The 26,315-nt window shown below is 41.0% G+C and overlaps 1 protein-coding gene across 6 annotated transcripts in view; it reads left to right on the top strand.

Annotated features, from left to right (window-relative positions):
* NCKAP5 (NCK associated protein 5) overlaps positions 1–26,315 on the top strand; it is a 1,221,671-nt gene that overhangs the window by 163,515 nt on the left and 1,031,841 nt on the right. For all 6 annotated transcript variants that reach the window (XM_088828978.1, XM_088828971.1, XM_088828976.1 and 3 more), the window contains exon 2: positions 17,732–17,861. In XM_088828978.1, coding sequence (XP_088685104.1) covers positions 17,793–17,861 — 69 coding nt within the window. In that variant the 5' untranslated portion in view covers positions 17,732–17,792. The remainder of the gene's footprint in view (positions 1–17,731; positions 17,862–26,315) is intronic.

The raw sequence follows: 26,315 nt of genomic DNA, 5'->3' as shown, positions 1-26,315 counted from the left end.
AGTAAGTTCTGGAGATCTAATGTACCAGCATGGTGATTAGGAAAAGAACCATGTACACATTGAACTTTGTTAGGAAGCATTTCAAATCAGTGAGGGGAAACTTCAATCACAGAACTAGTGAATATCTTTAAAAAGAAAAATTAAAACTATGCTTTACACTATGGATAAAAGTACATTCAGATGTGACCATAAAAATGTGAAGAGAACATAATTGAAAATGTTCTTTCAGTTTAGAAAGTTTAAAGGCAAGGATTAATGCATTTGACTACTACTGTTAGAGCATTCTATACAGTGATGAACAAAGTAAAGAACCAAAGGACAGACATGAAAGAAATATTTGTAACACTGCTTAATGATGAATGGATATTCAGAATGTATTAACAGGGAAATAATTTAATAAGCAATGCAGACAAAAATAATTCATTTGACCAACAAACATATAAAGATGTCCAACCTCACTAATAATCATGGTATGTAAAGTAAAACCATGAAACCTTCCTTCCTTCCCTCCCTCCCTTCCTTCCCTCCCTCCCTCCCTCTTTTTTTTCCTTCTCTTTCTCCCTTCCTTTCCTTCTTCTCCCTTCCTTCCCTTCTTCCTTCCTTCCTGCCCTTCCTTCTTTCTTCCCTCTTTCCCAACCACCTTGGAAAAGTTTAAAGATTGATTCTATTCAGCAACAAGAATCATGTGAAAAAAAGGTAGTCTCATATACTGCTAGTGATAATGTACAATCTTAAAATATTTTCAAAGGCTATTAGCAATTTCAATCAAAAGTTAAAATTTTTTACACTATGCTGTGTGCTTAGTCATGTATGCTATATGACTGTATGCTCAGTCATGTCTGACTCTGCGACTCCAACAGGGAAGCCCTTTTTACACTATAAGTATACCTTTAAAGGAGATCGATCCTGGGTGTTCATTGGAAGGACTGATGCTAAAGCTGAAACTCCAATACTTTGGCCACCTCATGTGATGAGTTGACTCACTGGAAAAGACTCTGATGCTGGGAAAGATTGGGGGAGGGAGGAGAAGGGGACGACAGAGAATGAGATGGCTGGATGGCATCACCGACTCGATGGACATGAGTTTGAGTGAACTCCAGGAGTTGGTGATGGACAGGGAGGCCTGGCGTGCTGTGATTCATGGGGTTGCAAAAAGTCGGAGACAAATGAGCAACTGAACTGAACTGATACCTTTAAAGATGTATACTTGATAAAGGAACTTCCAAAGGCACAAAAGAAGCATACGTAATGCTCATGGCAGCATCATCTAGAATCAGAAAATACCAATGTCCATCTAAATTTCTGTTCATAAATTAATAAGCAATTTATTGCTCATTCATTCTATAGAGTAATAAAAAACTATAAGAAAGATGAATTAGGCCCATGTAAAGCTGAAACTCCAGTACTTTGGCCACCTCATGCAAAGAGTTGATTCACTGGGGAAGACTCTGATGCTGGAGGGATTGGGGGCAGGAGGAGAAGGGGACGACAGAGGATGAGATGGCTGGATAGTATTACCAACTTGATGGACGTGAGTTTGAGTGAACTCCGGGAGTTGGTGATGGACAGGGAGGCCTGGCGTGCTGTGATTCATGGGTTCGCAAAGAGTCGGACATGACTGAGTGACTGAACTGAACTGACATTGAATCTACCAGGTGTAGCAAATGTCACAGAACAATAGATGCTTATCCTATTTATCTAAAATGGGAAAAAAAGCAATGTTATTAAATGTACATGTTTTTACAGGTAAAGAAATAGAAAAGCTATTTAAAATGATTACCTCTGGGGAGAGGAGCTAAATAGGGGGGCAGTGAAAATATACAGTTTTACATTACAATCTATATACATTTTTTTTTACAGCTTTTATCTTTTACAAAGAGAATAAATGCACATATTATGATGTAATTTTTTTAAAAAAGAAGTAGAATAAAAGACATTATGTCACGGTATTTCATCAAGTTCTAGCAAGTACTAGAGATGGTGACTAAGAGGGTAAGGTATGTAGCAACTTTCTCCTAAGAGAAAATGTTGAAGAAGAAGCTGTGAGTATTTCGCTTGAGTAAAATAAAACTCTTTTTTACTCCAGGGAAAAGAGGTGATGCCCAATGGGTGAAAATTCAAGAGACAGATTGAAATGTTCTAACCATGCACGAACTGCAAATGTGAAAAGGGATGCTGCAAAATGCAGTGTGAACTTTTTTCCTGGTTTGTGTGGATGTATGCGTGCTTTCTCTTCAGCCATATCTGACTCTTTGCAACCCTAGGACTGTAGCCTGCCAGGCTCCTCTGTCCGTGGGTTTCTCCAGGCAAGAATACTGGAGTGGGTTGCCATGCCCTCCTCCAGGGAAGCTTCCCAACCCAGGGATTGAACCAGAGTCTTTTACTTCTCCTGCATTGGTAGGTGGATTCTTTACCACTGGTGTTTGTCCTGGTAGATTCAACTAATTACCAAAATTTACCAAATACACTTGTTAGGTTTATTTTAGAAGCAATGTGCTCTGGTGGGTAAGTGAAGCGAGATCCCGGAAGAAAGCATTTAAACCTCAGGATCTGTAATTGCAAGTATGAATAGAAGCTAGCACAAGAATTATTGTACATAATGAGCTAAACTGTATAGTCAATGAAGGATCTTAAGTTATGTCAAGAACTACATCATCAGAACATCTAGCTAAATGAGCATAGCTTTGTGAGAAAATTCTCAGAATTTCACTCTTCTGTGTATACAGATAAATTCTCTAAGTTTCAGATCCTTTATTATCAAAGTGTAATCCACAGACTAGGAACATCAGCTTATTAGAAATGAAGAATCTCAGGCTTGAATCAGAAATCAGTGTTTTAATGAGCTCCACCAGTGAGTCCTGTTCTTGAATTTGAGAAGCACTGGTTTACCCAGCTATGCATAGGACTTCTCTTATTCTTGAGCCTTTAAAGCCCAAATAAAATGAATCAACCCATCACATAAAAAAAAAAAGCTCAAATAATGAGAAGTTTTGATTGTTATTGTCTATAACTTGGGAGAAATAAGAAAAAAAAATGACCATATATACATACATATGTGTATATGTGTACACATATTTATATATATTATGTTAATATATGTACATGTGTGGATAGTTCAGTTCAGTCGCTCAGTTGTGTCCGACTCTTTGCGACTCCATGAATCACAGCACGCCAGGCCTCCCTGTCCATCACCAACTCCCGGAGTTCACTCAAACTCATGTCCACAGAGTCGGTGATGCCATCCAGCCATCTCATTCTCCGGCGTCCCCTTCTCCTCCCGCCTCCAACCTTTCCCAGCATCAGAGTCTTTTCCAGTGAGTCAACTCGTCGCATGAGGTGGCCAAAGTATTGGAGTTTCAGCTTTAGCATCAGTCCTTCCAATGAACACCCAGGATTGATCTCCTTTAGAATGGACTGGTTGGCTCTCCTCGCAGTCCAAGGGACTCTCAAGAGTCTTCTCCAGCATCACAGTTCAAAAGCATCAATTCTTCGGCGATCAGCTTTCTTCACAGTCCAACTCTCACATCCATTCATGACCACAGGAAAAACCATAGCCTTGACTAGACGGACCTTTGTTGGCAAAGTAATGTCTCTGCTTTTTAATATGCTATCTAGGTTGGTCATAACTTTCCTTCCAAGGAGCAAGCGTCTTTTAATTTCCTGGCTGCAATCAGCATCTGCAGTGATTTTGGAGCCCCCCAAAATAAAGTCTGACACTGTTTCCACTGTTTCCCCATCTATTTCCCATGAAGTGATGGGACCAGATGCCATGATCTTTGTTTTCTGAATGTTGAGCTTCAAGCCGACCTTTTCACTCTCCTCTTTCACTTTCATCAAGAGGCTTTTGAGTTCCTCTTCACTTTCTGCCATAAGGGTGGTGTCATCTGCATATCTGAGGTTATTGATATTTCTCCCGGCAATCTTGATTCCAGCTTGTGCTTCTTCCAGCCCAGCGTTCCTCATGATGTACTCTGCATATAAGTTAAATAAACAGGGTGACAATATACAACCTTGATGTACTCCTTTTCCTATTTGGAACCAGTCTGTGGATAGCACATATACAAATACTTATATTGAACATATAAGTATGTGCATATACACACATACACACAAAAGCAAAACTTAAGTCTTTCTAGCTGTCAGTTTAAGTGGATGGTCACCTGTTTTACCTTTTAAAGAGATTTTAGCTCATTTTCCTCCCCACAAATGAATAGCAGTCAATTTAATTAAACACTGAATTAAGAAGGTAAACATCTTTGAGACATTTTGTATATCTTTCATTTTGACAGCTACTATGACTTAGAACATCTTTAATGTCACTTTTGGTTTATTAAGAATTCTTTCTATGGCTTTCAGCATATTGATGGGTTTTTAATACTTAATCCTTTAATTTTGATTTACTAGGATTCTAATTTTTTTTTTTTTTTTGCATCAAGATTATTTGGGGCAGGGGAATTGGGTGAGAAGGTTACTATAAAAGAAGACTGGATAAAGTGAAAAAAGTAAAAAAAAAAAAGCTTCCAGGTAGGGAATAAAAAAAAAAAAAAAAGCTTCCAGGTAGGGAGACATATTTTAATTACCAGCTAAAGCCTTGACAAAAATGTACTGGCTTTCAATTGATTTTACTATATCCATTTCCTGAATCATTTTGATTTTTCATTTGTGTGCAAAGACATTTAACAAGCAATAATGAATTCAGCAATGTATGGGAATGTCATGGTAAAATCTTTCACTGGATTTTTAAAACCGATGCTTTTCATAAACTGTTTCCTTAACAAGTCATGTTTCCTCTCAGCCGTCTTTACAGAGTTTAAAGCATACTCTCCCCAACTGGCCCCAGATGGAAAATACTCTCTTGAAATTGAATGTTTTTTTTTTTTTTTTTAAGTGTAGCTCTGCATGGCCTTCTTAAAGGAAAAAAAATTAAGTTTGAACAGAATATGTTTGGTAGTGGGTCTATAATTCCCCCAGCATGCCACATATTTGGATTTTTTGCTTTTGGCAGTGGAATTTTTCTAATTTAATTAAATCATTAGCGTTAGCAGATGACAGCATGAAAGTTCTTTTCCCTAGTCACTTATCTAAATATTCTTCCAGTCCACTGGGGTTATGTGCACACTTTATCTATTTTGAAAATGCATTTATTTGTTTCATTTCTACACTGACTTTCCCATTCAGAGTTTATGGGCAATATGTAGACATTTCCCATAATGATCTGCAACCCTTTTTTCAAGCAATAAATGGAGAAGAGGCCAAGGAGGGAACTAGACAGTGGAGAAAATCTTTACAAAGAAAGACTGAGAGAGAAACAGCAGATGGTTCCGGAAGAGCAGCCAGAGCTGAAATGCTTATCCTGGTCCAAGCCCCTGCCATTCTGTCTCTTGCTTTGTAGCTCATACACTGTAAAAACGTGACAGTGGTTTGTGTCTAGAAATTAGCTGGCAGTACTTCAAATGACAATAAAAGCAAGTTTTTCAGGATTATCTGAACCAAAAGTGAACCTTCTTTGCACTGAAACCTTTCACTCTTTCATTCACATGTTTTTAAAACTTGCTTTTTACTATTGATATATACATCTTCCCTTCTTAGATTTTAAACTTCCTTGACATGACATGTCAAAGTATGGCAAAACCAACCAATATATAATATTGTAAAGTAATTAGCCTCCAATTAAAAAAAAAAGGAAAAAAATAAACTGCCTTGAAATTTGAGGATATATACCTTACATCTTCCTTCTTTTCTTTCTTTCTTCTCTTTCTCTGCCCCCTTTCCCCCATGCTCAAGATCCTCCTGTTTCTCTCCTCCATCTCCTCCTTTTTCCTTCTCTCTTCTTTCTCTTTTCAAGGCCTAACGCAGGGCTTGGGTCAAAATACATATTGAATAAACAAATATTACTGAATTCTGAGAGAATGGAATTCTGTTGCATCATTCCTAGCAGTTACTGAATATCTACTGCAATATTTTAAAACAGGCATCATTTTAATCCTGAGAACAGTCTTGTTAAGATGATCACTGTCATCATTATCTTAATTTTGTCCATGAGGACATAGGGCCAAGAGATATTAAATAAATTGCTCATAGTCACAGAACTCTTCAGTTAGAGAATTTGAACTCAGGATGGTCATGGATGCTCTAAAGGATGATGACAGTAGACAGTTGGGATTGATGTAGCTCAAACAGTGATGAGGGATTTTCTTTGCATTTCTATAGCATATCTTCAGTTTCTGTCACAAATAAGTCAGTTTTGGGTGGTAGAAAGGGTTGGCTCTGAATTGCGCAATTTAAAAAAGTGAATATTATGGTATGTAAATTATATATCAATTTTAAAAGATTTAAATAATAAGGATTGGAAATGAATGAATTTTGGACATTTTAGATGTTCTAAGAGCTTTCCCATCCTTTGTTCCTTTAGGATCTTAGTTCATATTAACATCAATTCTTTAACTGTTCAACTTCCTGAAGCCACATGTCGAAGGAATATCCAAAATTTCCAGACCCAGATTTTACTGTACCCTTAGTTCCCTGTGTTGGAGGCACCATTTATCTGAGGAGGGGATCATGGAACAGTGATTCCTAGGAGTCTGTCCAGCATTTAAATCATCAACTATAAGCCACTGACTAGCTTCTAGGTTGAGAAGTTTAATAAATATGGGCTCATGAAACTATTATGAGAAAGACAAATACTTTATGTTATCACTTATATATGAAATCTAAAAAATAAACTATCGAGCATAATAAAAAACAGACTCAGAGAGAGAAAATAAACTAGTGGTTACCAGTGGGGAGAAGAAAATGGGGAGGGACGAGATGGGGTTGGAGATTAAGAGGTATAAACTACCATGTATAAAATAAATAAACTACAAGGATATGATAGACAACACAGAATATACCTGATGTTTTATAATAGCTATAAATGGAAGAGAATCAGATTTTTGAATCACTATGTTGTACACCTGTAACTAATATAATATTGTAAATCAACTATTCCTCCATTTAAAAAATTAGAAAAAAACAGTTTTCATTATGAAGCACAATCTTCCTCCACTTCACATTAAAAAAAAAAAAAAGCCTGTTATCATATCCCTCAGAGAGTGTTTCCAGACACTAATGTATCTGGCAAGGATGAGATACCACATTTGGGAAGTCTGTTTTCATTCAGTCTTCTTCTAAATCCATTTCAGGGTGCTGTTACAATTTAAATAGATGTTCCATGGTGAGTCACATGGTAAAGAATCTGCCTATAATGCAGGAGACTCGGGTTTGATCCCTGGGTCAGGAAGATCTCCTGGAGAAGGAAATGGCAACACACTCCAGTATTCTTGCCTGGATAATTCCATGGACAGAGGAACCTGGTGGGCTACAGTCCATGGGGTCACAAAGAGTCAGACATGACTGAGTGACTATAGTTGAAAGTTACATAATTTGGTATTTTTTAACACTTATGTCCAGAATGGAGACAGCAGTGTTTTGTTTAGTTGCACGTGCACACACACACATGACCTCACACACATGCATACACATATACAATCACACACGTACACAAGCATATATACATATGCACACACACTTATGCATATGGCTCATGAATGGATGGTATCATAGCAGAAAGTTGTTATTTAGTCGCTAAGTCATGTCCGACTCTTTTGTGACCCCATGGACTATAACCTGCTAGGCTCCTCTCTTCATGAGATTTTCCAGGCAAGAATACTGGAGAGGGTTGCTATTTCCTTCTCCAGGGGATCTTCCCCACCCAGGGATTGAACTCGCATCTTGTCTCCTGCATTGACAGGCAGATTCTCTACCACTGAGCTTCCAGGAAAGCCCCAGAAGAAAGTTATTGAGCCAATACACCTTCTGAAAGGAAACTGTCATATGTATATATTTAAAGTATAAGTGAAGTGAAGTCGCTCAGTCGTGTCCAACTCTTTGCGACCCCATGGACTCTAGTCTCCCAGGCTCCTCCGTCCATAGGATTTTCCAGGCAAGAGTACTGGAGTGGGCTGCCATTTCCTTCTCCAGGGGATCTTCCCGACTCAAGGATGGAACCCAGGTTTCCTGCATTGCAGATAGATGCTTTACTGTAGGAGCCACCAGGGAAGCCCATTTAAAGTATAAGGAAAACCAATTGCTTTCCTTTATGTGGACTTAATCAGGATGAAAAGATTTCAATACAAAGCTGACAGGAGTTTCAAATGTTCTGTTTGATAGCTATATGCAAATATGACAGATTCATCACTTTTTTTCCCCCTCCTGCTATTTGCACTTTGAAATGAGAGCAGAATGCTTGTGGGGAACAGGAGGGACAGAGGCGGGAGTAAGTTTGGGAGCATTTGCATCAAGATTTTTTAGTCTTGTCCTGGGTAGAGGAAGTTCTTTCCTTCCTTTTCTAAGTGATGTGGTAGCCTCATCCTGAGTTCCTATGATATTTGCTTGTTAATTTGGAATCTAGATTTGATATTTCTGTCTTTAATAAACTTTACTACTTCCATAAAGCCCAAGGCCAGTTTAAGCAGGATGGTTAGAGAGTGGGATGGGAGGAAGGTGCAGGTCCAAACTGTTTATTTCTAATGTTTCTCATCTTTGGGGTCAGAGTTTGCAAATTAGGAATTGCTGGTTGCAGTGACTAAAGAAAGGCAGTTGCTGCTGTCAACAACTTTGTCTCTCAGTCCTTGAGACAGGGAAGGAGATCAACAAAGAGTACCTAAAATATATTGCTGATTTATATCAAAGACTGTTCTTCCTATGTTTTCCTCTAAGTGTTTTATACTGGCACATACCCTGTTCAGTTCAGTTCAGTTCAGTCGCTCAGTCGTGTCCGACTCTCTGCGACCCCATGAATCACAGCACGCCAGGCCTCCCTGTCCATCACCAACTCCCGGAGTACACTCAAACCCATGTCCACAGAGTCGGTGATGCCATCCAGCCATCTCATCCTCCGTCGTCCCCTTCTCCTCCTGCCCCCAACCCTTCCCAGCATCAGAGTCTTTTCCAGTGAGTCAACTTGTTGCATGAGGTGGCCAAAGTATTGCGGTCTCAGCTGTAGCATCAGTCCTTCCAATGAACACCCAGGATTGATCTCCCTTAGAATGGACTGGTTGGATCTCTTTGCGGTACAAGGGACTCTCAAGAGTCTTCTCCAACACCACAGTTCAAAGGCATCAATTCTTCGGCGATCAGCTTTCTTCACAGTCCAACTCTCACATCCATACATGACCACGGGAAAAACCATAGCCTTGACTAGACGGACCTTTGTTGGCAAAGTAATGTCTCTGCTTTTTAATATATTATCAAGGTTAGTCATAACTACCCTGAGAAAACCATAATTCAAAAAGACACATGTACCCTGATGTTCATAGCAGCACTATTTACAATAATCAGAACATGAAAGCAGTCTTCTAAATGCCCATCAACAGATGGATGGATAAAGAAAATGTCCATATACAATGGAATCTTACTCAGCCATAAAAAGAAATGAAATTGTATCATTTGTAGAAACATGGATGGACCTAGAGAGTGACATACAGAGTGAAGTAGGTCAGAAAGAGAAAAACAAATGTCACATATTAATACATGTATATGGAATCTATAAAAATGGTACAGGTGAACCTATTTGAGGGGTAAGCATAGACATAGAGAATGGACATGTGGACATGGAGGGATGGGATGAATTGGGAGATCGAGATTGACATGTGTGCCCTGCCATGTGTAAAAAAGATAGCTGGTGGATACCTACTCTATTGCACAGGGAGCTCAGTTTGGTGCTCTGTGATGACCTAGATGGGATGGAGGAAGAATAGGGGGAGATCCAATATGGAGAGGATATACACACATACACACACACAGATGGGTGATTCACTTCATTTTATAGCAGAAACTAGCACATTATAAGGCAACTATGTATGCATGTGTGCTCTGTCATGTCTAACTCTTTGCGACCCTGTGGACTGTAACCCACCAGGCTCCTCAGTCCATGAAATTTTCCAGGCAAGAATACTGGCGTAGCTTGCCATTTCCTACTCCGTGGGATCTTCCCAACCTAGGGATCAAACTGGTTTCTCTTGCGTCTCCTGAGTTGGCAAGCGGATTCTTTCCCATTGCACCACCAGCTGTACACCAATTAAAAAAAAAATAAGGCAGGGTGCGTACCTTCACCTCTTCAAACTGTGTTCCATTGGCTGTGTGTTGGAGTCATTCAGGCATCTTAAAAGGATGAGAAGTTTCCACCTTTAGCGATCCAGTCCTGATTTATTCGGTCTGGGGATGGGTTTTGGTGATTCCCCAGTGAAACTAACATGCAACAAAAACTGAGAACCATCACTCTCACCATTGTTGCCATCCTGGCTGCTGTCCCCGTACTCTGGGTTGGGTGCCATGCCATGACCCAAGAGACTTCAGTGATCTGGGATGGGGCCTGGGCATTGGTATATTTTATAAGCTTCCCAGGGGTTCCTAAGGAACAACCAGGAAGGAGATCTTCTGAGCTACCTGGTCAGCAGATTTTATCTTTGTCCTTGTCGTATTCACCTCTGAAATTACTTTGTAGGGTATATATCATGTGGGAGCCAGTGTGTTGGGTGCTCAAAGGAGGTGCCAATGAGTGACACAGTGTCTGTTCTCTGGATGCTATTAGGTTGTGCACAGTCATAATATTTTGTGTTGTTGGTTGGTTAATGAAGCTGATTGAAAATTACCTTAAATCTAGATGTAGAAGGCTTTTTCTTGCATTATTTCCTCCAAACCCAGCCATCTCTTGAGGAGAGCAGATTATGAGGTATAAATTCATAGAAGTTAGGAAACATGTTTACATTTACATGGCAAAGAGCACTGGGAACCAAACCTTCAAAAGACTTTGGTGCTACCATTTCCCCGCATGTCTTCTGGCACAACCATCCATGAATATTTTAAGGCAGGGGTGGGGAGTGGAAGAACCAGAGAGGCAGAAATTGAGATGGAGAAAACTATTTTCAGAATGTTTGTGAGTATATGAGTGTGTGTGTGTGTATTTGAGAGTGTGTGTCTGCATGTGTGTGACCCTTGCATGTGAGAAAATATGGCTTTAGGGTTCTGTTTAATGGTATTGTTCTTGTCCCTTGAAAATTATACTGTCTTTTAAAGTCTAACAGAGAAAAAAAGAAATTACTGACACCTTTAGGGATATTAAAGTGTCTGTCTGACACTGAAAGGCCATTACTATCTGTGAGGAGAATTAAAGAGAGTTTATTAAGGCCAACTCAGATTTCTACTGATACCAAGAAATAGTATTTTAATCAGCTAGAAAGAGATGTATGTGAGGGCAGATTGCTATCAATGACCATCAGTCACCAGAAGATGCTTAATATCCTGTCTTCCTTGAACACTGACCATTTTCCTCCTCGTACAGGGAGGGGGGAACATCCAAGCCATCACTTGGGGGCAGGTTTTTGCTCTTTATAACCAGAGTTGTAAGAAGCCATAGAAAAGAAACGAACACGACTGGCTTACTGCTTTGTAAGTGCAGTCAGGGTCCAAGCAGTAATGTTTAGGTTGACAATGGCTTTTAAAATCATGATAAAATATTGTCTTTGAGGCTTGGATATGTCTGTGTGTTTCACTAAGAAAGTAATTTCAGTGTTATGAATGTCCATAGCCTTTCTTTGCTTTAACAATGTTATATTGCTTCCCAGCTCTTTATGTGTTCATGAAGATAGCCATAAACATCCAGGTATTCATTTATCCATGCAAACAACAAATGCTCATTGAGTGTCTGCCATGTTGCTATGTATTAAGCATTATACTACCTAGGAGAACATAGAATATAAAACAGTTTTCCTGCTCTACAAGAGCTAAGTGCCTAGTGGAATTTTTAATTTCCATGCTGTCATTTCAGAGTGTATTAAAAAGCAGAGACATCACTTGCCAACAGAGATCTGTGTAGTCAAAGCTATGGTTTTTCCAATAGTCATGTACAGATGTGAGAGTTGGACTATAAAGAAGACTGAGCGCTGAAGAATTGATGCTATCAAATTGTGATGCTGGAGAAGACTCTTGAGAGTCCCTTGGACTGCAAAGAGATCAAACCAGTCAATCCTGAAGGAAATTAACCATGCATATTCAGTGGAAGGACTGAAGCTGAAGCTCCAATACTTTGGCCACCTAATGCAAAGAGCTGACTCATTGGAAAAGACCCTGATGCCGGGAAAGATTGAAGGCAAAAGGAGAATACGGTGGCAGAGAACGAGATGGTTAGATAGCATCAGTGATTCAATGGATATGAACTTAGACAAACTCTGGGAGATAGTGAAGGACAGAGGAGCCTGGCATGCTGCTGTCCATGGAGTCACAAAGAGTTGCATATGACTTAGTGACTGAGCAAAAACAACAAGTTTCAGAAGGTTCACAAGAAAGAAGCCAGGGATTACTCAAGGAAGACCAGCTGCCTGGACCAAAGGCATCTCTACCTTGACCTCAATCATGGTCAAGCCTGGAAAAGAGAAACTACTTATTTCAAGCAGAGAGGGATTTAATGTAGGAAATCAGTTGTGAAGCTGTTGGAAGGACTGGAGGGGCAAAAGACGTAAGGTTATGGTACTCAAGGCTGGGCAGCTGCTCCTGCCCTTTCTTAGGGTGAATGGTTGGAGGAATCATGGAAGTTACTGGAGCTGGTAGTCCCTGCTTTTAATCCTGCCCATCTAGAGATGGAAGCAGAGTGGCTTCTCCCTTCCTGTTGTCTTCTGATCTCTCATTACCTCCTGTTGGTGGCATCCAACTTGACCAGCCAGCTAAGAAGTCTTGATTATGTAGTTTGTACCACTAGACCTGTAATACAGAGAAGAAGTTATAGCGGTGCAAGGCAAATGCAGGTGATGGTGGTCATGAATCCAGTAATCAAATAACTGCTAGAGAGAGGTGGGGTCTGGGAGTAGTCTCTGACACCCAGAGTTTTCCTGACTTGGTGCAATGAGATGTGACCAGGCTTAGAAACCTGACTGAAACTATTAGGGACTGAAATGTATTCTCCCACCCAAATTCATATGTTGAAGCCTTAACCTCCAATGTGCCTCTATTTGGAGATAGAGCATTTTAGGAGATATTAAGGTTAAATGAAACCGTAAGAGTCAAGGTCTCATTCAATCTGTGTGTTAGTTGCTGTCGTGTCCAACTCTTTGCAACCCCATGGACTGTACTCGCCAGGCCCCTCTGTCCATGGAATTCTCCAGGCAAGAATACTGGAGTGAGTTGCCATTCCAGGCGATCTTCCTGACCTAGTGATCGAACCCGGGTCTCCTGCATTGGCAGGCATATTCTTTACTGTCTGAGCCACCAGGGAAGGCCCATTCAATCAGATGGGTGTCCTAATAAGAAAAGGAAGAGACACCAGAGGCATGTGTACAAAGAAAAGCCACGTGAGGATGCACAGAGAAGGCAGCCAAATGTGAGTTAAGGAGAGATGCCTCACCAGAAACCAACCCTGCCAGCACCTTGATCTTGAACTTTGGGCTTCCAGAACCATGAGAAAATAAATTTCTATTGTTTAAGCCACCCAGTCTGTTTGCAAATTTTTACTAAAAATGTAACTTTATAAAAGCTTGCCTACTTATATTTGCTGGACAGAATGTTCTTCTTCTACAACTAAAACTACATGGTGGGGGCCTTCTCTAGTGGTCCAGTGCTTGAGAAACTGTCTTCTAGTGCTGGGGACATGGGTTTGGTCCCTGGTCAGGGAACAAAGGTCCCATGTGCTGCAAGGCAACTTAAGCGTGCTAGAACTACAGAGCCCATCAGCTCTGGGACCTGTGAGCTATGACTAGAGACAAGCCAGTGCACTGCATGGAATAGTGTACATGCCACAATGAAAGATTCCTTATGCTACAATGAAGATCCTTTGTGCAACTAAGACCTGACATGGCCAGAAAAAAAAACTGCATGGTAATCAAATTAGGAGGTTGTTTGATGACAGTCTCTTATCAGGGAGTTTGTTGGAAGATATGAATAGCCAGTGTCATAACAAAATGTCCTCTCTCTGTGGAATTATCCAGGCAAGAATGCTGGAGTGGGTAGCCATTCCCTTCTTCAGGGGATCTTCCAGATCTAGGGATTGAACCCAGGTCTCTTGCATTGCAGGTGGATTCTTAAGGTGTGAGCCACCAGGGAAGCCCCAAAGTGCCTTTCAAGTCTGACATACCCATTTTTCCTCCAGATCCACAGTCCTTGTTCGGTTTATATACACGAGGGCACTCCTCCCCCATGGTGCTGGGGGCAGAGTGAATCAGCCTTTCTGATGTTCCCTTTGTGGCTTCCTCCTCTCTTCATACTGACACATCCTGGCTGCCATTTTGTTTCTTTTGGGTGGTCTTGCATTGACCCTTTTGGATAACTCACTTTGATGCTTTGCATGTGTTTTATTGTTTAATTTACAAATTTTCAATTCTTGGGGCAGAGGTAGTACACACTTAGGCTGGTAATTGCCCAGGATACACTGCTAGAGCTGTACTGCTTATTGCCTTTGTTCCCTTCTGATCCATCAATACTTGTGCCTTCTCAGTCACTAAATGTTTTGAATGTCAGTCTTTGCCTGTGTAATTAGCACCATAAAGTGTGAAAAGAAATTGACCAGGTTAAGCTGTTCAATTAGCCTTCCATATAGCAGTCCAGACTATTTGAGAACTGTCGAAAAGGTTTCCATTTCCAAAAATAATAGCTTCATCAGCCTATATCAGAGCATAAAATCCAGCCATTAGAGTTGCTTCTTAATAAATTTAATCTTATTTACCAGAAGGGATAATCAATATGTCTAACATTTAAAGCTTACCTACTATATGATCTTTATTTATTTAATTAAATTTTTTTTTTGGAGGGAGGAGCAGAGAAATGTTTACTGCAGGGCCAAGCAAGCTTAAAAAACTCCAAACTCCCTAATAGTTTTTGGGAAAAAGATTTCATGTTCAAGATTTGGGGTGAGAGTAGCAGAGTGTGTAGCTTTCTTCTGATTGGTTGGTGGTGAGGTAACAGAGTGATGTCCCAGGAAGTGTTGTCTCAGGAATCCTGTGCTCATCCTGAAGTTATCATCCTTCACCTGGGTAAGTACCTTAGTTCCTGCAAAAGAGATGAAAGATATTGTTATGTATGGTCTTTGAGGAGGAATCAGGCTCCAAGGAACACTTGGAGCATGCCCCAAGGCTGCACTATTGTTTCTTGGCTGCTCCTTCCTAGTTTCTTCATCCGCTCCCTTCCCGGATCAGCACCTGATTGAATATGCCCTTTAGAACTCAGGGAATGTCATGGAGGCTGAATGAAGTCAGTTTCCTACAAACAAGAGATGGAGAACATGGAAAGGATTTGTACCCGGGAGTCCCACAGTGTCCTGCTTGGTTTCAATCCCCTCTTTTATCTGATACTTCTCAGTCTTGAGGAGAACAGGTGTTGGACAAGAAAGAGCATAATGTTTTGGATAGTTACTGTTGTTTAGTCTCTAAGTCATGTCCAACTCTTTTGTGAGCCCATAGCCCACCAGGGTCCTCTGTCTTTGGGATTTTCCAGGCAAGAATACTGGAATAGCTTTCCCTTCTCCAAGGGATCTGCCTGACCCAGGGATCAAACCCGCTTATCCTGCATTGGCAGGCAGGTTCTTTACCACTGAGCCACCAGGGAAGCCCCAACATTTTGGATAGAGACATTAGTCATAAACTCAGCAGAACTCAGTTTTAGGGGGACTCAGTTTAAATTCTACTATGTGGTCTTTAAATGGATGATCTCATTCATCATCACAACAATCCTACCTGGAAGAAAGAAGTGAAAGTGTTAGTCACTCAGTCATGTCCAACGCTGTGATCCCATGGACTGTAGCCCATCTCGCTCCTCTGTACATGGGATTTTCCAAGCAAGAGTACTGGAGTAGATTGCCATTTCCTTTTCCAGGGTATCTTCCTGACCCAGGGATCAAACCCTGGATACTCCCAGAGTATTCTGAGTCACCAGTGCATAAAGTCACAGAGATGAGGAGGGGGCTGCAAAATGGTTGGGGACAGCTGAAAGCAGGAAAGACAAGCTCCCAAATAAATTTCAGTTGACTCACGTGCTCAGTCACCTCCAACTCTTTGCGACCCCATGGACAGTGGCCCTCCAGACTCCTCTGTCCTTGGGATTCTCCAGGAAAGAATCTGGAGTGGTTGCCATGCCCTCCTCCAGGGAATCTTACCGACCCATGGATCAAACCCACATCTCTTACATCTACCCACACTGGCAAGCATGTTTTTACCACTAGCACCACCTGGGAAACCCTCTTAGTTTGTTTGGGGATTGTAAAAGACTAGTTGGCAGGAACTAGACCTTGAACATGATGTTGAAAGTTTTGGATTTTATCCTTGTTAGAGTGGACTCCTAGGAGTTTCTGAGTGGACTAGTAATGGATTAAAATGAATGTTTCTGAAAGTGAGAGATGGGATGATTAAGATGGAGGAGGGAATGTGTACTGGAAAAGGAGCCCATCAGTTTCTGACAAATTGACTGTAATGTGGGCAAACCCTGCCTGGGGCACAGCTGTCTCAACTCTCTTCCTGGCAGAAGAAACCGAGGGAAAGAGGCCACATACTGCGTATGGGCTGTGCAGTCTCATCTGTTGTATCCTTGTTAAACTTAGAGCAGTTGGAATAATTCTAAAAGATATTTCTTCTCAATTCTATTAGAAACTGATTGGTACGGTATTTTGTTAATCTCAGCTCTTCTATATCGGCAGTACAAAAAAAAGTGTTTTCTGCAGATGAGCAATTTCTGTACCTCAGAGTACCTTCTGAATTATCAAAGATATATTCAATTATGTTGACTTGTATTTAAGGTTAACTGGTTTTTAACATAATCTTTGCACAATTAGAACTTAAATATAAGTTGTCATTTAAACCATTTTTATATACATCATTTGATGGCATTTGTTATCTGTTGTTGCAGTGGAGAAAGATTGGCTTCAGAGAACCTCGGTGTCTTGTACAAGGTCACTTGGCTAGTAGGTAGAAACACCTGGGTTTAAACCTTTCTTTCTTTTCCAGCATTTTATATCTTGGTAAGAACTGGAAGCTAGTGTTTAATACATATAATGCATCCTTACTAACCAGAATTCTGAATCATTATAGAACAAGCAACTCAGTGGAGTGCAGGGGTTGACTCTGGTTTAATGAAATGCAGTGGGTGTTCAAATCACTCAGTAACGATAATGATGTCATCACCATTCATTCTTATTCAACCCATCCCAAAGTGAATGTATCTTATAATGTTCCTCAAATAGGTTTAAATTAAGTATTTTTTAATTAAATATTTACAGTAATGTTCAGGCTTCAGTTTTACCTCACTGGGTTTTGGACTCAACAACTCTAGGATATGGAGTGTGGCTTTGTTCGTTTGCTCTCCTGGAATTTGCAGACAGCAACTATGTACTTGGCAACAGGTTGATGCTGGCGGAGAGAGAGAGGACGGGTATGAAACAAGTGTGGCATGAAACTGTTTGCTTTTCTCCACCACAGTCTGCTGATTCGACCTGCAAACCCATTCCCCAACTCAGTTAGCAAAACCTGTGAAAACACAGGGGCCTCCATGAAGACGACTCTGACCTTGGCAGCTGGAGAGAGCTTCTGAGTCCAGTTCTAAACTTATGATTTGGGCCTGGGTATTTTTGGATTCAACACTTGCCCTTGGTTAGAAAGTGAAAAACAAGGGTCTAAACACTATTCACTCGGATAGTAAAACACATGTTCACTTTTTGCAGTGACCCTGGCAACAGAAGGGGAATTCTTATAAATCACAAAGGAAAATAAATCATTTCACCCATGGAGGGAAAGAGACAGCTTGAGAAAAGGGACTTTGGAAAAAGGCTGTCTTTAGATAGCAGTCTCGTGGTAAGTACTAAATATTCATTACACTCTATATGTTTTGGCTTGAAATGCATTATTCTTTGTGATTTCTTGAACCCCATGCTTTCAAAAGCCTCTATTCCAGTTACCCTGTTAGCAATATCCCCTGGGATTTTTGTTTCACTTATTTTTTTTACAAAGTCAAAAGCCAGCAAGTTATTGGAATGTTTGTATAGTGTCCTAATAGGCAAATGTCATAATCTGTCAGCATTACATGTAATTACATTAATTCCAGCTGAAGTAGACTTTAACCCATACAAAAACACTACTGTACAGCTAATGCCAAATGCCAAGCCTATTTTTAGTTGTTCTACCACCCACTTATCTTAACTTTGTGGGTAAGTTGAATAAGAATTCCGTAGAGTTTCTAATACTGAAGAGAAGAGAAAATCTCTGAGATCTCAGGTATAGAAATTAGTTCATTGGTCCATAAACTTTATAAAGTTTGAATGCAGATGATCATCATTCTTAAATTTGTTGGGTTTCGTGTATGAGAATCTGGTTAGTTCAAAGAAATAGACTATATCAGTGATTTCTGAATGTTGGCGCTTCCTTCACAGTCTGAACTAAGATGTTTGGGTCACTTACTCAAGTAGGCATCTGAACAGAATAAGAAACCAAATGGAGCAAGTCACTCCTTTCTCTTTTGGTCATTTACTCACCTGAAAATTTAGCTTAGTTCCTTCTTTGGCATGTTGTTGAGGAATGTGGTTTATTCATTTTGTGTCTTCCCAGTTCCTGGCCTGGAATTGGGGTCAGAGTAAATGTCCAATAAAAGATTTGTTGAATTGATTTATCAGTTGCCCTTTTCCAGTCTCTGACTGCTACAGTTTCACATCACAATCTGTTCATAGATGTGAGTTTCTGGAAATTGAGAAAAGGATTGCATTAAACTTTTGTGTCTAGTTTTTGGTTATTAACATCAACTTCTCTGTCTCTGTGACTGAGGTAGGCACTGAGCAGCATACCTTCAGAGGATAAGAACTCTTATAGGATTTTAAGTTCTCCTCCCAATGGATGCACCTTCTTCTCATCTCTGAGGTTTTTCTATCTCTAGGTAGAGTGTGGTGAAAATAGTGTGTGTGTGTGTGTGTGTGTGTGTGTGTGTGTGTGTGTGTGTGTGTGTGTGTTTCTGTGTTTCTGTCTATACCCTGTACAACTTCTAGGGAAACTTAGAATAAAAAGATAATTTTCTCAGCCTCCCCTTTTTCTCTTTGCCAAAGGAAACACTTCTTACATATCAGTCTGCCAGTAGGGTCTGTCTTATGCCTAGCCAGGCACTCACGTTGTATATATAATATGAGTAGTAAAAGACAGTTTCTCTTAACCCAGAAGTATCATCCTTGCTGATTACTCCCTAAAGCTCGTAATTCTGCCTTAGGTCCCAAAGAAGCTAAGCTAAGCTATTGTCTTTTTTTGATGGGAGGAGGGTGTTATACTATTTTATTCACATTTAAATTTCACCAAGAGTTCAGGAATATGCTAGCTTTATTTTCAGATTTTTGAAATGAGGGTAAAATGGACTAACAGCTTTAAGGGTACAATATATAACACTGCACAATATTAACAAACTAGACCATCTAGGGGATGGTATAACTATATGCTCTGGAGCACAATATAAGGACAAGCCCTGGAACTGAAGGAAAAAGCCACCATTCAGGACTGAACAGAGGTCCTTGGTTGCTGATAGAATCTCCCCTTGACTTTAGACTTGAGACAAACTGCGAGAGTCTGTCAGTATACAAGAACCCTTGAATTCAGGACAAACAGTAACAGGATAGATTGACCAGAGCCCTTTAGACTGTGGTGGCCCATCTGAAGTGAGCAGGAGTGGCTGGAGACTGGAAATGTTGCATCTGAGTTCTGGGATCCCTAGATGAGAGCAGCTATCTTCGAAAATTCACTGATTTCCAAACAGGTTCCTAAGATGTTTCTCCCAAACAGTGTAAGCTATTGTCTTAATCATTCACAGTAGCACTCATTAATAAAAGGTCTTGGATCATTCTCAGGTGTCAGCCAGATGAGAAGAATTTTGTTGAGGTTATTGGTAAAGAAGCACATGCAGAGCATGGAGTCCTGGTGTGCAGGACTGGGTTGGGGCAAGGAGGGAAGGGGACATGGATTTTCTCAAGGGTATGAGGAATCTGAAAATCAGAGAAGGTGTTTCAATGAAGTTTGGCCCACATTTAAATTTTCCCTAGGGCAGACTTGACTGTGAGCATAAACCAAAGCCCTCCATATTACCTGTGCTGGCTGAAATCCCCAAGCTGAGCTTGCATTCCCATTGGCATGTGGCTCTAGCCTGAGTCTTGTGGGGGCTGTTTATCTGTTTCTTTACTTACAGTGTAAGAGAGCACTGTAAAAAGAATGTGTTGCTTGGTACCACTTGAGAATCATCATCCATCTCCCTAAATGATGATTGGAAGGGTTTTTGCAATAATGAAATATCTTCCTTGTTTCCTGGAGGCAGATTGAGTGTGACATTTGCATGAGCATGTTGGGAAAATCCTGAGAGAGTGTGTGGGAATGCTTGAATACCATTAATCATTATACAGTACAGGCCAAATGACTGATTTTTGTCTTCTGTTTCACTGTTATGTTCTTTCCTCACATAGGATGCCATTGGTGGGACAATGACAGCAACATGATTCTTGTCAGGTTGGTTTCTAGGGTGTGAGACCCATTGAAAGGCCCTTAAGTGAATTTTATTGTGACACTAAGAGAAACAGATGAGGGAGATAAAAGCTGACTGGCCTGTAAAGGACTTGAACCCAAGACTTTGTCCTCTTCTTGGGCTCCATGCAAGAAGCACACACAGATGATTCTAGACCAGGCTTTCTGGGAAATACAAGAAAAAAATAAAAAGAAACACCCGGCATTGTGTTTCACACATTTCATTCCCAAGGCTCGTTTACTTTGTGTCATTCTATCCCACTCTCTTCTAGTCTATGCTATTTTTAAATTGTAGAATGCAATTTGAGAATGGGTTATCTAGTCCCCCCACTCTACAGAAAAAGTATTGGGTTGGTCAAAAAATTCATTCATTTTTTTTTTTTTTTTCAGTAAATGTTATGGAAAAACCCAAACAAACATTTTGGCAAACCTGATAGTTAATAATCGGCAGCGTTAAATGCTTTCCCTGAGGCTACACAGCTAGGATACAACCAAGAGTAGAAGTGAAGTTTCCAACCTGAAGATTCGCTTGTTTTTCGTTCTCTAATAATAACCCAGTAAGAGAAGATCCTTTCGGAAAACTGAGCAGAGGAAAGAGAAACATACTGAACTCTTAAGTCTTGACATTCCACTGCAGTAATCGTTAGGAGCCATATTTTTGAGAATTAGAGGGCCCAGAGGTAATTTCTACTTACAGATTTTTGCAGGCAAAAAATTCCTTAGAATGTACTGCAAGGATAAGGGGCTGTTAACTTCATCACACTTTTTATTTTTCATAATCAAATCATAAAGTGTTGAGTAGAAATTATTGCCCCGCTGCAACAGTTTTTAAAATTTTATGCTGGAGGAACCACAGAATAAAAAAAGCTCACAACAAGATACTGAAGAAAAGCTTCAAATGAAGGAATATGAGTTTGTGGTCCTTGGGCACAATGTTTCTTTCAGGATGTGACATGGGGAGGGTGTGTGTGTATTCTTTGATGTTGATGATGTTTTACTTGATAAATCATCCTTTTAAAGACAAAAGTGTCAGGGAAGTGAAACTGAAATGAAAAATATGTTTCAATGTCAGGGGTAAAGACTCTGAGAGAAAGACAAGTGACTGCACACTTGCCTCCCCCCAGTAGGAGTGTGCCAAGTAGCCACGTATCCATGGCAAGCACAGTCTTCTCTCTGATAACAATAAAAATCACCCCAGAAACTGGGGCCTCTTCTTGACCCAAAGCTCTTCAGCCCACACCCCAGGATGTTTTCTGATCAGAAAAAGTCAGCATTTCATAATATGCTTTATTTGTAAGAATCATCCCCAGGCTGTGTTTAGCTATTTGACACTTATAGCTGTGATAGCATTTAGCTGATGAGCAAGTCAGGGAGTGAATTATCATTTTTACCAGCTCACATTTCATGAGCAAAGTTTCTCTTTTAATTTTGGGAAGAATGCTTTTTGCTTTTAAGCACAGATAGGAGTGACAATTTCTCTTATGAGTGATGAATTGCAGTTGGTACCCCAATCCTTTCTCCCTCACCAAAAGGAAGACAAAATATACTAGATCCTTATACCTAACCTCAGCATAGTTTTGATAGATTTGTGGCAGCAGGAAAGGCCCAACGCATGACCTTCAGTTCATCCTTCAACCTCTTTGATGGTTTGCATCCAAATCATTAATTAGGCCTTCCACAGGCTACATTAACTTTGTTGATCAACAGGCACCACTGAAAACCTGCTTTATATTTAAGATGCTTTAGTAGCCGTGGGTGTGGAGAAGGCAATGGCACCCCACTCCAGTACTCTTGCCTGGAGAATCCCATGGGCGGAGGAGCCTAGTAGCCTGCAGTCCATGGGGTCACAAAGAGTCGGACACAGCTGAGGGACTTCACTTTCACTTTTCACTTTCATACATTGGAGAAGGAAATGGCAACCCACTCCAGTGTTCTTGCCTGGAGAATCCCAGGGATGGGGGAGCCTGGTGGGCTGCCGTCTATGGGGTCGCACAGAGTCGGACACGACTGAAGCGACTTAGAAGCAGCAGCAGCAGCAGTAGCCATGGGATGTGCTGGATAGTTGCCATTCTCCCACCCCACCCCCACTCCAGATGCACTCCATCCTTCTCTACCTGGCTGTCCTTCCCTGCAGGATGTACCACATGGACCTTGTCAAAAGAATTCCTGGCCTTCTGGAAGCTTGTTCAGTTTGGCCAATGGGATGACCTAGCCGGACATCATTGGTTGGGAGGAGAGAGAGGTCAAGGTAATTGTTTTCCTGCTGTCTCCCTGCCTGGCTGTGGACCACAGTCACTGGGCTACTCTTCCCAAGGCCATGGCTTTTGTTGGGCAATCCTATCCCACAACTGTAGCTGCAGTTATAATCACAGCTCTCTGCGTTCTGGCACTTTCTCTCTTCCCAGGTTCCTGCAAACATTATGGTAGTGATGATTCCTGGATGTCACCAGCCCATCTCACATTGGTTTGTTTTCAGTCTGCCCACACTTCAGTGAATAGTTTCTTTTACCAAAATTTCCTCAATTAGGTGGTTTGAGTGTGTTATCTTTTTCCTGCAGGGTGCCCCTGCCTGATACAAGGTAACACTCCTTCTCAAAGTGTTTATAGTTTATTTGTAGAAGCTAACCTGTTAAAGAGGAAAAATGACATAACACAGAGAAGGTAAACCAGGTGTGACATTGACAGTGATAGGAGTTGAGATCCTCCTGGGAGGATGTAAGGAGACACCACACAGGAGCTGCAGTTAGAGCTGTGCTTTAAAGCAATGGAGAGAATTTAGGAAGTGAAGACTGGGATAGAAGAGAAGAAAGAGGCAACCCACGGATATTGTGCTATGCCCGTTGGCGACAATTCACTTCATTGCTGAATTATTTTTTCCCTAGGAAATTTTCTTCCTTATATCAAATTGTGACGGTTAATTTTATATTCACTTCAACTGGGCTAAGGGATGCCAAGATAGCTGGCAAAACATTATTTCTGGGTCTGTCTTGCTGGTGTTTCCATCAGAGATTAGGATTTGCATTGGTAGGCTGAACACAGAAGACTGCTTTAATCAATGGGGGTGGATATTGTCTGATCTGTTGAGTGCCTGTATCGAACAGAAAGGCAGACGGTGGGTGAATTCATCTTCTTCTGTCCTCAGACAAGGGTGTTCCTGGTTGTTAGGCCTTTGTACTCAGACTGAGACCTGTATCATTGGCTCCCTGTTTCCCAGGCCTTGGGGTTTAGAATCAACAATACCACAAACTTTGCTGGGCCTCCAGCTCCCAGAGAGTGATGGGACTTCTCAGCCTTCATAATCACAAGTGTAATCTCTCATGATAAATCTCTTTATTCACACACACACACATACACACACACACAGAGCTTTGACTAACACACAGAATTAAACCTTTTTGCTGTTTTATCTTCAGTTATATCCCCATGTTTAGTGACTGGAAGCTATTCAAAGTAGGGGTCAGAAAACACTGTAAACAGCCAGAGAGTGACCAGTTGAGTCTCTGCAGGCCTGACGACTCAACTCTGTCGTTGTAGCCTGAGAGCAGACACAGACAAGACACGAATCAGTGGGTGGGACTTGTGTGCCAATAACACTTTATTTACAAAGACAGGCAGCAGGCTGGATTCTACAGGGTATATACACACGTTACAGAAATGGGAAAGTTGAGAGTCCAGGTTGGATTTTTCCTGAGTGCTGCCTTTCTGAGTAGTAACTTGTGTTTCCCCTCAGGATACACAATATACCAAGGCAGGCAAAGGGGTAGGTTGAGGCTATTAACATAAAGATGAAGATCTTCAAGTGGCCAGAAGTTGAGCAAAGGGGAAGATTTTAGAAAGTTCCCAACTCACTGAGACATTTTCTAAATGTGAAGTAAGGTCATGGTTAGTGTGGCTCAAAGTAGCCATTGGATTGTGAATATTCAGGAAAAAATCTACATCTTGGAATGTTCCAGGCATTTCTTTAGCCTTCTCTACTCTTTTGATATTACAGTTATACTATCCCTCGCTGGAGGGATGCAGAAACTACCAGTTTGCAGGAGAAGGTTTCTAGCTACTCAGATCCTAACTACCCTTGACCCGTTCTACTATTGGAAGCAAATGTAAAGTATGGTTTACTCAGTGCTGTAACCACTGGGCAAAGGCCAAGCTGTCCCCTGGGAAGCCTGACCTTTGTTCTCTGGTGTCAAGATTTTTTGAGATTTCCCAAGTGAGCATCAAGTGAAGGAGGGTCAAGGAATGTGAGGGAGCTTCTTATTTCCCAATCACATTATTCCCTCTAATGGGGCTATTTTTTTAGCCATCTGTTAGATGTCCTAAGAACAGACCACGCGTTGGAGTCTAGAGTTGGAGGGTATGGTTTGATGTCTGAGGATCCATCCAGTCTTTTTTTTTTTTTTTAAAGAAAAAGCAACAATGGAAAATAGACCAGCTTTTATCTAGGTTAGTCACCTTTTTGAAGTGGCTCTCTGAATCTGACTGCTCCCCTTGAAAGTGGGAAGTGGTAGATTTTGAGAAGTGTCAGATCCTTATATGGATATTTACCTAGTGAAGCTGCCTACTAGCCTAGCCCAGCATCTTGACTATCATGGCAGGTCAAGAGAAGACTGGAGAAATACTCTGTCCAGCTGCCCTCTAGCAGCACAGATCCTTGGGGACAATGGATAGATTCAGGGCATATTCAGCACAGATCCTTGGGGACTATGGATAGATTCAGGGCAGATTCAGGGGGGTGGGTGGTGGGTGAGGAAGACCGGAGAGGCTTGGCCAAGTGGGCACAGCCCACAATACCTGGTTGCTAAGGGTTGTAAAGGGGCTCCGGACAAACAGAAAGATGAGAACAGTGGTGGAAGGGAGGTTAAAGAACTGAGCAATGCTACTGCTGGGGACAGAGTCTGAAGGGAGAGTAAGAACAGAGGACCATGTGTAGACTATGCCCAAGCCAAGGGGCTTAGAGTGTCAGCAGCGACTGGTTGAGTCTAATACAGAAGCTACCTTAGCAGACATCTCAGCATGTTTAGGCAGAGAGTCATGCATTGAATCTCAACCAGGAGAGCTTTCTTCCTTTAGGAATAATAGCGGCAATTTGTTGAGGCTTACTATGTGCCAGGCACTCTGCTCAGTTCTTTAGGTGGAAACTGAAACTGTCGTTTAATACTCATGAAGCCCTTTAAGGTAGGAACTCTAATTATTCCTATTTTACAAATGAGAAATCTGAGGCTTAATGAGCTCGTCAACTTCCTCAAGGCTAGAGGACTGCAAAGGGAATTAGAGTGAGTGATGAGCTGGGATTTCAACTCAGATCTGGCTGCCTCTAGACTACTCTCTGCTGTGCAGCTTGGAAGCAGAAAACTTTTTTCTGCCAGTGACTGTGATTGCATCCCAACCATAAAGAGCCCCAGACTCAACAGGGCTACAGGTTTACATGTGCTTTGGCTCATCTGCCATATCTTTGCCTCCTGATGACAGAGGGCTGGTCCTGATTTTGACCAAAGAATTGTCAAGGGGCAGAGGTTGGAGGCGGAGGGTTATTTTATAAAGAATAAAATATAAAAGAATAAAATTCTTTTATTTTATAAAGAATAAAGAAAATGCCTGTGTTGAAACTTGGTCTAGACCTAATCTGGTCTTGTGTTTTTTCATACGAACCAGGTCTTGGAAACCAACTTCTACAAAGATTAAACTTTGTAATACACACACAACATATATATGATAGATACGTATTTATAATATATAATTTATCTATAAGTTAATGTTTTTAGCCATATG

The sequence above is a fragment of the Moschus berezovskii genome, chromosome 2 (assembly GCF_049115385.1).
Source record: "Moschus berezovskii isolate FMDL1 chromosome 2, NW_MosBer_1.0, whole genome shotgun sequence".
Lineage (NCBI taxonomy): Eukaryota > Metazoa > Chordata > Mammalia > Artiodactyla > Moschidae > Moschus > Moschus berezovskii.
Note: the sequence above shows the minus strand (reverse complement) of the source record. Positions and strands in the feature narration are given on the sequence as shown.